General features: G+C 39.0%; 2 protein-coding genes across 4 annotated transcripts in view; both read right to left on the bottom strand.

Moving 5' to 3' along the window:
• Nucleotides 1-12,671, bottom strand: part of LOC120412867 (tyrosine 3-monooxygenase) — a 55,378-nt gene that overhangs the window by 25,039 nt on the left and 17,668 nt on the right. The window lies entirely within an intron of this gene.
• LOC120412868 (uncharacterized) lies at nt 9,794-11,489 on the bottom strand. Its single transcript, XM_052710826.1, has 2 exons — nt 10,139-11,489; nt 9,794-10,080 (listed from the first exon to the last, which is right to left on the bottom strand). Exon 1 carries the CDS (start codon nt 11,407-11,409, stop codon nt 10,234-10,236), a length of 1,176 nt encoding a protein of 391 aa, XP_052566786.1. The 5' UTR covers nt 11,410-11,489; the 3' UTR covers nt 9,794-10,080; nt 10,139-10,233.

Below are 12,671 nucleotides of genomic sequence, written 5' to 3'. Positions count from 1 at the left end.
AGTTCTCTTTTATGCGGGTCCTTACTGTCAACAGCCCTCTAATATGCAGCACATAAACAAATAAACTAATTTTAACAGGGCTGAGACGTTTACATTTTTATTCAAAGCGCGGTTTACAAAACAAGAAAGGTGTGTGGAGGACGTGACACATTTATTAGCTAATGAATCCCAGTGGAAAATTTCCGATTAAGGGATTCATGCTTAACTACAACATTAACACTACAAACGACATTCAATTACATGGATTACACAAGTTACACTACAGTTATTATTAATTGGTTGATATATTATGTTATGGTATATTTTTAATAATTGTGAAAATTTTATGTATAGTTTTTCATAAACCAATTTTATTTTGGCTGAATCAGGGATTTTTTATAACTTGTGTAGGATTTTACAACAATTTTTTTTTGAATATTGGTTTCTCGGCTTGTAATTTTTATCCTCCCTTGACCTTATTGTCCGCGCTCTATACAAAAAAGTTTTTTTTTAGTACCCGAGCAGACGGAAATAACTTGGGAATAACATTCTTTGTTATTAGAAAATACTAGGCCAATAACATTTTATGTTATTTATAACAAGATTTGTTATTCGCCGTTATGATTTTTTTGTTATTGGATTGTTATTGTAATAACAGACTAATAACATTTTACGTTATTTTTCGAACAAATCTTTGTTATTATTTTTTGTTATTTTAACAACTAATCCGATCATCCCAATAACGTTTGGAGTTATTCTTCCATAATAAAAAATGTTATTCCAAAGTTGTTTTGGCTTTTAACCAATATCAGACCAATAACAAATTTTGTTATGATAACATAAACTGTTATTGAACTCTTATGCAAAAATGGATTTTTCAAGATTATTCCATAACACTTTCTGTTATTTTAACAGTAGTTGTTATTGAAATGGCATGAATTTAGTTATTACCGTCTGTTCGGGTATGGAAAGTTGTCCACGAACGGGGGACCCGGGCAGACGGTAATAACAAAATTCATGCCATTTCAATAACAAATTCTGTTAAAATAACAAAAAGTGTTATGGAATCTTCCTGAAAAATCTATTTCTGCATAATGGTTTGATAACGGTTTATGTTATCATAACAAAATTTGTTATTGGTCTGGTATTGGTTGAAAGCCAAAACAACTTTGGAATAACTTTTTTTGTTATGGAAGAATAACTCCAACTGTTATTGGGATGATCGGATTAGTTGTTAAAATAACAAAATTAATAACAAAGATTTGTTCGAAGAATAACTAAAAATGTTATTAGTCTGTTATTACAATAACATTCCAATAACAAAAAAATCATAACGACGAATAACAAATCTTGTTATAAATAACGTAAAATGTTATTGGCCTAGTATTTTCAAATATCAAAAAATGTTATTCCCAAGTTATTTCCGTCTACTCGGGGAGGAGGGGGTTGGTAGGTTTATGAGATTTCCAAAAAAGTATCCACGTGATTTATGGATGGCCCCTGAGAAAAATTAAGGATTTGTGCTTTTAAACGTATCTAAAAGTTAATTCAAGCTAACCTACGCTGAATTTGCTGAACGGCACGCCAAACTGACCTCGCAACAATAATTTGGCGTCCAATTATCCACTTGTTTCGAGTGCTACAATCAGACAGATTTGTACGTGAAACTAGAAAATATATTGACCCACTTTCAGCGAGTTTTGTCCCACCCATAACCTGAACCCTAGCACGTGTTTGAAGCGATTTGGGTTGATAACAGATTGTGATTATTTTTCAAAAGTTTTACATAACCTCATCAACCGTATTTACATTCATTTCATAGAAAAAAATAAAATCAGCTCGAAATTGCGTGCACCGCGTTCAATTTAAAATCTACAAGTCGAAGTGCTTCACCGGCCTAATTGAAATTTAAATAGATCAACTTCTGATTGTGCTTGCTGCTGCTGCACCTGTTCCCAGCATCTCGACCGGGATATCATCTGGTCCAGGACATTAGCATTCTCGACCTGCGCGAGTGCGCAGTTCTCGCGAGGTGAGCCATTTTTCCACCCGGCGGAGTTGATAAACAAAAAAAAACAGGTGCAACCGATTCCGCGCTACCAAGTCCGACTTGGACGTCGTCAAATCCAGCGACGTGCAAATAGCCAAGTCGTCGTCGCGCGCACTTTAACCGGAAATGTAGCAGCAGAGCTGCAGAGTTTGGAGGTTGACCGAGTTCAACAGCTTAATTACGGTTCAGCTTAACTAAACAACACACACACACACACATACACACACGAAAAAAAATCACGCCAGGTCAGTCACCTGTGTGCCGGAGTTTTTAGTCTACATACTAACTACACAACATGGTTTGACATTGAGCTGGTTAAAACGTGAATAAAAGTCATTCCAGCGTGGCGATACGTGATATCGAGCACTTGTTGTGACCAAATTTAAAATGTGTCAGACAAGTCACTCTTGAGACCACTCTTTAGGTGTCTTGACGAGGAGGATGCGCGTACACGTTCGGCGAGCTGTTGTTTGGCAACACTGCTAGTGCTGGTGCTGCTGTTGAGTAATCAGCGTAATTAGGGATGGCTCTATGAATATCAATGATCAATGAGAGGGAATCAACCAACGACGGGTTGATGAGTTCAAGTGCAAAATTGACCGCCACACTTGTTGGCTACTTTTGTGTGGTGGACTTTGTCGACGTGAGATTATTTCGTATGATGCAACTTGGGAGCAGCATCGAAAAATATTATGCAATGTTTTTGGCTTATTTCACAAAATTGTCCTAATTTTTCAATCACTTGATTTTTTAAATTTGAAACCAAATAAAACAGTTTATTTTTTATGAAATGCATACTATTAAAAAAACACTTAGACAGCTTTAAACTCGATTAAAAAAACATAACTCGGCTGTCCGTGCTTCTCTATGACTCAAAATTGCTAAAAAATACGGATTTTAATAATTATTTTTTCATGAAAAAAAAGAATTTTCAAATTGACTTCAAATTCCACGTACCGGTTCTTTCTGAAAAGTCCTAATAAAGTTCCTACTTTGCCAAAGATACAACAATTTTAACGGATTTATACACCCAGAACTTGGCATCGGCATACGAGAGGATAAAGAGCACGATTCGGTAGTAAAATGGTACTGAGTGCGGACTGAGAGGATAAATCCCGAAATTAACGCGAGTACTTTACTCATGGTTCATTTTCCAAAAAAGTTCATCTATAAAAAAAAGTACTGGTACCGGGACTCGAACCCAAGACCTTCGGCATATTGAACCGTGCCTTTGCCGTATGGGCCACCATGGTTCGGTAACTAAGTGGCGGTCGTTTGTCCATATAAGCCACTCATAGGATGAACTGTTCCAATGAACGAATGAACACGCGAGAGGATTATACTCTCGCAATATAGCACTTTCCTCACGTTTCTTTTCGTGAGGACTATCCCCTCGTTCTTTAACTTTGGGTGTACAAATTTGCGTGTCATTTTTGTATGGAAGGTTGCCAAAATTGTATGCCCGAGCAGACGGAAATAACTTGGGAATAACATTTTTTGATATTTGAAAATACTAGGCAAATAACATTTTATGTTATTTATAATAAGATTTGATATTCGTCGTTATGATTTTTTTTGTTATTGGATTGTTATTGTAATAACAGACTAATAACATTTTTAATGATTCTACGAACAAATCTTTGTTGTTTTAACAACTAATCCGATCATCCCAATAACAGTTGGAGATATTCTTCCATAGCAAAAAATGTTATTCCAAAGTTGTTTTGGCTTTCAACCAATATCAGACTAATAACAAATTTTGTAATGATAACATAAACTGTTATTAAATCCTTATGCAAAAATTGATTTTTCAAGAAGATTCCATAACACTTTCTGTTATTTTAACAGTATTTGTTATTGAAATGACATGAATTTTGTTATTACCGTCTGCCCGGGTGGAGCCAATTGGAGCCAATGACAACAAAATCTCTCTTTTTGTCATTGGAAAGGTTCTCACAAAGTTTAGCTAAATCAAAATAAGAAGTTAAGAAGTGATTTTTTTTTGTTTCACTGAAAAAGAGTTTTTTTTAACATTATAATATTCACCCTTTTTATGAATGTTGTAGAAAATTGGTAAATAAAAAAAAATAACTTCCAAGTCAGAAAAAAGGTGAAGTTCTAACACGAAAAACGATTAAAAAATTTCCCTGAACCAGATGAATAAAGTATAATAAATTTCTCTATTAAATAAATGTCCCACGATTTTCCACAGTCGAGTAACGAAAAATGGCAGCGGTTATAAAACTATTTTTGTATTTTTTTTTTCGCATGTATGCGTATACGTTTACGTGTTTTTGAGATTTTGAGCTCGCCATCAAATTGGGCGTCAAATTTTACTCAAATACATTGAAAAACATATTTCCGTCACCATTCCAGGCAGCAAAATTAGAAGATTTGAATATTTAAAATAAAAAAAATATATATTTGTTGATTTTTAATTTTAAAATTAAAATAAGTTGAAGATTTGATGATTTGCAATTTTGAAAACTAATTTGTGAATTTAGCGATTTCAAGACTTGAAATTTAAAGATTTACAAATTTAATGAGTTGAGTTCAAAAAAGAAGTATATCGAAACTTCGAACATTTGAATCACAAAAAAATGTTTTTGTTAACTACGTGATTTTGATTTTTTTCAGCTTTGATTTGAATTTTTAAATCCCAAAATAACAGTGATGAAACATTGAAAAAAAAAATGCTTTTTTTGAATTAAATAGGCAATCAACTATTCGAATATGACCAAAATTGATTCGCTTAACTCAAATTTGATGGTAAATGCATAAAATAAAAAAAATACGTTTTGCCTTCCTCACCTTACTGAGGAAAGGCTATAAAATCACTCGAAAAATGAACTTCTTAATTTGACCTCGTAGACCCACCTTCACGTATACCTACACCCAGAACTGGGCATCGGCATGCAAGAGGATAAAGAGCACGATTCGGTAGTAAAATGGTACTGTGTGCGGACTGAGAGGATAAATCCCGACATTACCGAGAGTACTTTACTCATGGTTCATTTTCCAAAAAAGTTCATCTATAAAAAAAAAAGTACCGGTACCGAGACTCGAACCCAAGACCTTCGGCATATTGAACCGTGCCTTTGCCGTATGGGTCACCATGGTTCGGTGACTACGTGGCGGTCTTTTGTCCATATAAGCCACACATAGGATGAACTGTTCCAATGAACGAATGAACACGCGAGAGGACTATACTCTTGCAATATAGCACTTTCCTCACGTTTCTTTTCGTGAGGACAATCCCCTCGTTCTTTAACTTTGGGTGTATCGACTCAGAATCAAATTCTGAGCAAATGTCTGTGTGTGTGTGTGTGTGTGTGTGTAGGGATGTGGGTCTGTGCACCAAAAAATATGCACTCGATTATCTCAGCACTGGCTTAACCGATTTGGACCGTTTTGGTCTCATTCGATTCGTTTTGGGGTACCATAAGTCCCTATTGAAAATTATGAAGTTTAGTAAAGTACTTCAAAAAAAAAAAAACGAAACTATTGGCACTACGCCCCCCGGGGCATGGCCTTCCTCTAACGTGGGATTTCTGCTCCAGCGCCTCTGACGAGACAGGAGAAACCGGGACCGACGTTTTACTTCACCATCCGATAGAAGCTCAGTGGATAAGGCGGGAATCGAACCCGCGTCTCATAGCATCATCGGGATCGGCAGCCGAAGCCGCTACCCCTGCGCCACGAGACTCCCAAAGTACTTCAAAAGTTATGCTAAAAAAACGATTTTGGCGTATGTCCGGAAGATTGTAAAAAGGGTGGTTTTTGTAAGAAACCCTGTCATGTTATACATTTTCAGAAAGGTATTAAAAAGACCTTTCCAATGAGCCCAAAACATTGAAGATCTGATAACCCTATCAAAAGTTATTAGCACTTAAGTGTTATTTATACACTTTTTGGAGGCCGGATCTCAGATATTTCAATGAAAATGATGTCCGGGTCCATCATGCGACACATCGTTAGTTAGATAATCGAAAGAGCTTTCAAATGAGCTTAAAACATCAAGGATCTGACAACCCTATTAAAAGTTATTGGCACTTAAGTGTTATTTATACACTTTTTAGAGGGTTGATTTCAGATATTGTGATGTAAATATTGTCTGAATCTTCCATGCGAACTATCGTTGGATAGGTTTTTTTTTTATCAGACCTTGCCGATGAGCCAGAAATATTGATGGTCTGCGAACCATATCAAAAGAAATCAGTAATAAAGTTGATTTGTTAAACATGTTAAGGGGGAATGTTGCTATTTTTACTGAATGTATTGACTTTATGAATATGAGGAAGGCACCAACCACCTAAAGGTGGATTAAGTAACGTTTTTTTTTTTGATGATTTGATTATCCAGAGCCCCATACAAATCTTCGGATAATCGAAACATCGGATACTCGAGGCTTCGAAAAAGAAGATTTGAAGATTTGAAAATTTGAAGATTTGAAAATTTGAAGATTTGAAGATTTGAAGATTTGAAGATTTGAAGATTTGAAGATTTGAAGATTTGAAGATTTGAAGATTTGAAGATTTGAAGATTTGAAGATTTGAAGATTTGAAGATTTGAAGATTTGAAGATTTGAAGATTTGAAGATTTGAAGATTTGAAGATTTGAAGATTTGAAGATTTGAAGATTTGAAGATTTGAAGATTTGAAGATTTGAAGATTTGAAGATTTGAAGATTTGAAGATTTGAAGATTTGAAGATTTGAAGATTTGAAGATTTGAAGATTTGAAGATTTGAAGATTTGAAGATTTGAAGATTTGAAGATTTGAAGATTTGAAGATTTGAAGATTTGAAGATTTGAAGATTTGAAGATTTGAAGATTTGAAGATTTGAAGATTTGAAGATTTGAAGATTTGAAGATTTGAAGATTTGAAGATTTGAAGATTTTAATATTTGATGATTTGAAGATTTGAAGATTTGAAGATTTGAAGATTTGAAGATTTGAAGATTTGAAGATTTGAAGATTTGAAGATTTGAAGATTTGAAGATTTGAAGATTTGAAGATTTGAAGATTTGAAGATTTGAAGATTTGAAGATTTGAAGATTTGAAGATTTGAAAATTTGAAGATTTGAAGATTTGAAGATTTGAAGATTTGAAGATTTGAAGATTTGAAGATTTGAAGATTTGAAGATTTGAAGATTTGAAGATTTGAAGATTTGAAGATTTGAAGATTTGAAGATTTGAAGATTTGAAGATTTTAATATTTGATGATTTGAAAAATTGAGAATTGACGATAAGAAGATTTGAGATCTTGAAATTCGAGGATAAGAAATGTAATGATTTAAAGATGAGAAACTTTTAAAATTTAAAATTGGAATGCCTTAAGATTAAAATATTACCATTTTAAGCAAGAAAGATTAGAAGAAAAAATCCAAAAATTAGATTTGTTGTAAAATAATAAAAAAAATGATAAAATAATTTTGTTGTGTTGAAGAGTTTTGTTTTGGTAGGAGTTTAGTTCAACGTAAACTCAAATTTAAAACAAATGCTTGAAATATCGATCAAAACAAACTCAACCTTAACAACCATGCTTTTTTTTCTCAACAATCTTTCCAGTAAACAACGCCATTCAGAGAAAAATCGCGTGCTTCACATGTGTACAAAGATCGTTCACAAATGTTAACGGAAAACAAAAGTTTCATAATCAGCCCGCTGCGATATCGATCGCCAGATTCATTTTCATTCACCATTGAGCTCGCCATTCATTTAAGGCAAAGGATCGAATGTTCTCAAAGCTTTTCCCATTCGTCGGTTTTCCGTTTTTCCCTGGCATAATTGGGTACTAAATTACGTCAAATTATAATAATTGTTGCCGCGCGGGTTACGGTGTGACTTTGCTGAAAGTTAAACTGAATTAGTAACCACGCGTTTATCAATGAAACGCGCAAGGAGAAATTTTTCCACAGTAGTACTTTTCCTTGTCAATGAGTTTCAATGAATGAGTCAAATTGTTTTGACACTCGCTCGACGGGGTTCGCAGTGCGTGGAGTGGAAATTAACTATACGGTCAGTCACTAAACTAACAGATGGAGAGCATCGGGTTTAGATTTGCACGTGGGAAGCCTTCTCTAGAATGTCGTTTAGTGAGTGTTTGTTTTTTTTGCGGTTGAAATAACCTTTCCATTTATCAATTTAATTGAGGAAATTTAACTCGAGTTATGACGGGGATATTTTAAGGTTATTATTGCGTAGACATTTGAATTTGATCTGAATATTTATCAACTGAAATTGAATTTCAGTGTAGAGGAAACATCAAGGCTTGTTCCATGACTTGTTTCAGCCAATTGAATATATTTACAACATTTTTAAATTCAGAATAGAATTGGTCAAATCTAAAAGATTTTTTCATTATCTTTGTAAAAATAGCTTACGATGAGTCACTTGGCTCTAGAAACCCCCCGGCTAACATGTTTTTTTTGGTTCCTTCAACATCATGTTGATCGCGGGTGTGCATTACTGCGTTGGACTGTGCGAATCGCAAAACTGGTTTTGGGGCCGCACGTCACATGACCGTTGGACGCTGCTGCGGGCTGGGCTCTTTGGACTCTTGGGGAGTTCCCAGCCGGCCGGTGGTTTTGCAGTGTAATTAACGCCACTTTCGGATTATCCATCTCTTCAGGACTTTGGACTAAAAGGTGTACCACGAAGAAGCGTTTGATCTCGGGCTTAAAAATATCTTTAATGTTTAACAACAAAAAAAATCTTCAGTTGTTGACTTCAACTAAATTAGTATTCTTGAGCTTTACCCACTTTTTACGTGTATTTCGCAAGCTTTATCACCCAATCAAAACAAATTCAGACGAGTCTTGCGCCTTATCAGATTCAGCCCCGAGGCGCCACCCGAAATTAAAACCGGCACAGTGAAAATCGAATTTCACAACATGCTGAAAGTTCAAAGCCGAAAACAGTTTATAGCAAAACGCGTTTGTTAGAAAAAAAAAACAGTTTGAAAAATTAAATGAAACTTACACCCTCAGTATGTACTGCCCGCCGCCCAGACGAAGCCGAACGCAAATCCCCGCAACTATTTGACGGGTTCGTCGCTTGGGAAGGTTCGAGTCTTTTCAGTGACTTGTGCCGACCCTGTCCCGCGCCGGAATTTTTCGCACTGATTTACACCGGTTGATAAGTGCAGCGTCACATTGCTGGCAGGCCATCCCACATCGGAGCCGGTGTCGCGTCTTTCAAGAGAGCTTAAGTAACAACAACAGCAAAAAAAAGTGCTATAAACATCACGTGAAATGACCAATCGGCATGGTGATTAAGCAGTCAAGTGGATTTTTTTGCCGCAGATAAACGGCTGGGAAGTTCCGTCCAATTCGAGGCAGTTTGATCGAGTTTGGGACGTCTGAGTTTGGTAGGGAATGTCCAATCGAGATCATCGGTTCTTTTCCTTTAAACAGTCAAATTATTACAAACTATTTCCCAAGAAATTCCCAAAGCTAAGCAATGTTTACCGGAAAAGATGACACAACATTTTCTGCAACCACAATTCCACAAGAATGGAAGCTTGATACGCTTCATTTAGCGTTGAAGGGTTCATAATGCGCACACACGGATTTAATGAAGGGTTCTCAGCGGGCTCAAGCTACCGGATCTGCCGGAACCCGCAGACACGTGCCCAACGGTGCGTGGTAATTCACGTAACGAGACCGAAATCTGTGGCGAAGGAGGCGCCAAAGTTCTTGGCTACAAAGTTGTGAACAACAATCCGTAAAGGATAGTGTTGCAACAGGTGTGAACCCAGATCTGTTCGGACTCTTTTAAGCAAACTCGCTTTTGACGGAATTAGCTAAAAGCTATCAAGATTTATTAAAGTTTGAGTTCAAATGATTATGTTGGTGAACTTACATATTTAGTCCTTGATCTTGTGTAGGGTTCACTGTGTGGCACAGTTTATTTAATTGTGGGAAATGCCTGTAGGAGTTCAATTTCAGTCGATTTTTGGACTAATTAGTTTTTAAACTACTTACAGTTGTGTTCTATGTTCTAAAGCCGCAATTCTTCGAATTAATCTTTGTGGGGGGTGGCTAAAGAAGCTATTAGGACAACAATATTAGACTATTTAAAGGTTCCTAATCTAGCTCAAATTCTTACCAAGTCGACCAGTACAGGTCGCTTTAATAGGCATCAATTTAACAATTTCTAAACCGCACTCTAGTCTCACTGAACGGGAATGACTTGCCGTGCTCCTAATTCTTGACAGTTTCTCCTTTCTTCGGTTGTGTCATCAGCGCTGACACGTTCTGGCCCGGGGGAGAGATCAACGAACGATCTAGCTCACCGGGGGGCTTGCTCGTATGGTCATCTGCTTCAGCAACAATCCCCGACCCGTATTGCTGGTCACCTGGTCCAGCTGTACCTCCATTTCGTACCTCGAGCAATGCCAATCGAACCACCGGGCGTGTCAGCACTCCAGCCGATGTCTGAACTCTCGCGCTGCGAATCCTACCGTCTTTTCCAGGAAGCACTGCCACCACCCTTCCTCTGGTCCAGCTGTTACGGATTCCTTCGTTCACGACCATGACCAAGTCTCCAACGGATATCGGTCTCGACTCAGCAAACCACTTTCGACGTTGGTTGATAGCCGGGAGATATTCCTTGATCCATCTCGCCCAGTAGTGGTCCAGCAGGAACTGAAGATGATTCCAGTTTGACCTCAATGACGATTGTAAATCTGTGGTTGGTTGAGTTGGTTGCGAAACGCCGGTCGAGCTGAGCATCAAAAAGTGGTTGGGGGTTAAGGCCTCTTCGTCAACAGCTTGAAGCGGAACGTGTGTCAACGGCCTGGAATTGACGATGGCCATCGCCTCCGCTAGAAACGTCTCGAATGTTTCGCCATCTGGGTTCCTGCAAGTAGAAATAGTGGACAAAGCCGTCTTTACCGAACGCACCATGCGTTCCCACACGCCACCCATATGGGGCGCTGCTGGGGGGTTGAAGTGCCACTTCGTGTTGGTGTTCGTAAATGTTGTCGCAAGTTCTTGATCGATCGCTGCAATTTCCGCCTTCAGTTCATTGCTCAGTCCTTGAAAGTTAGTTCCGCAATCGCTGTATATTTCTTGAGGGGAACCCCGTAGGGCGATGAACCGTCGGAAACCCAGCTTGCACGACTCGGCGGACAAAGTGTACACTATTTCCAGGTGAACGGCTCGCACAGTCAGACAAGTAAATAGCATGACCCATCGCTTCACCAAACTACGGCCGTGTCGAATTAGGAAGGGTCCGCAAAGATCGACGCCAGCAAATGTGAAAGGGCGGACGTGAGAGGTTAGTCGAGCCACCGGTAGAGGAGCCATGCGAGGTGCCGACGGGGATGCCTTGTACACTTTGCACCACTGACACTTTCTTGCCGTCTTTTGAACCATGCTACGTAAATTTGAGATGCAGAATTTCTGCCGGACTTCATTGACAACGGTTTCCCCATTTCCGTGGCCGAATCGTTGGTGATATCGTGTCAGTAACAGCTCCGTAACGTGATGTGATTTGGGCAGGATGATCGGGTATTTCGCATCGTAGGGTACCGAAGCAGCTCCAACGCGTCCATCCATTCTCAACAGGCCGAACTCATCGATGAAAGGTGTCAGCTTCCAGATTTGGCTGCTTTTCTCCACTTGCAAGTTTGGATCGTCGCGCTCCAGGGTGACGACTTCGTCGGGATATACTTCCAACTGGACCGCTTTCAGGACAACTAATTCAGCTTGTTGAAGTTCTTCTCGGGAAACGATACCGCGGTTCTCCACCACACATTTCGTTCTGCACCTTTTCACGAATCGTAAAACGTACGCCATCGCCTTGAGTAGTTTCCGCCAGTCGGAGAACCTTTCGTACTTGATCATTGGTCCCAACGACACCCGATGATGCAGGAAGCTGGCGCGTTGTTCTTCTTGGGTGTTAGGAGGAGGTAGCGGTGCGCATGGCCAATCCCCCTCTGCTTCATACAGGAACGCTGGGCCGCGGAACCACCTACCGTTGCCGCTGAGGTTCGGTCCAGTTCCCCATTTTGTCGCGTCATCTGCTACATTCATGCGAGAAGGAACCCATCGCCATTCACTTATCTCGCTGTCGTTGAGAATCTCGCTAACCCGAAACGCGACGAAACGCGAGTATCTTCGTTGGTCTGATTGTATCCAGGAGAGCGCAGTAGACGAGTCAGTGTGAATGGTACGACTGCGAATGTTCAAGGAGTGGTGCTCCTCCACTGCTCTCATCAACCTTGTCCCAAGAACACCAGCTTGTATCTCCAGACGGGGTACGGTGAGGGCTTTCAGGGGTGCCACTTTGGTCTTTGCGGTCACCAGAATACAACGCACCTGGCTACGGTCAACGATCCGAAAATAGACGGTGGCGGCGCAGGCTGTCTCGCTGGCATCGACGAAGGTGTGCATTTCAAGTGTTTTCAAGCTTTTAGCAGAGTAGCCCGAAAAGTAGCACCTGGGGATCTTGACCTTGTCAAGATTACGAACCTCTTTGACCCACCGTTGCCATTTATCGAACAGTTCCGACGAAATCTTTTCGTCCCAGCCGATTTTTTCTCTCCACATATCTTGTAGCAAGACTTTTCCATGGACAACAATATTTGCCACGAGGCCGTGGGGATCGAAAATGCTCATCACCAGTCGTAGCGCCT

This window comes from Culex pipiens, chromosome 3, assembly GCF_016801865.2.
Source record: "Culex pipiens pallens isolate TS chromosome 3, TS_CPP_V2, whole genome shotgun sequence".
In the NCBI taxonomy this organism is placed as follows: Eukaryota; Metazoa; Arthropoda; class Insecta; order Diptera; family Culicidae; genus Culex; species Culex pipiens.
Note: the sequence above shows the minus strand (reverse complement) of the source record. Positions and strands in the feature narration are given on the sequence as shown.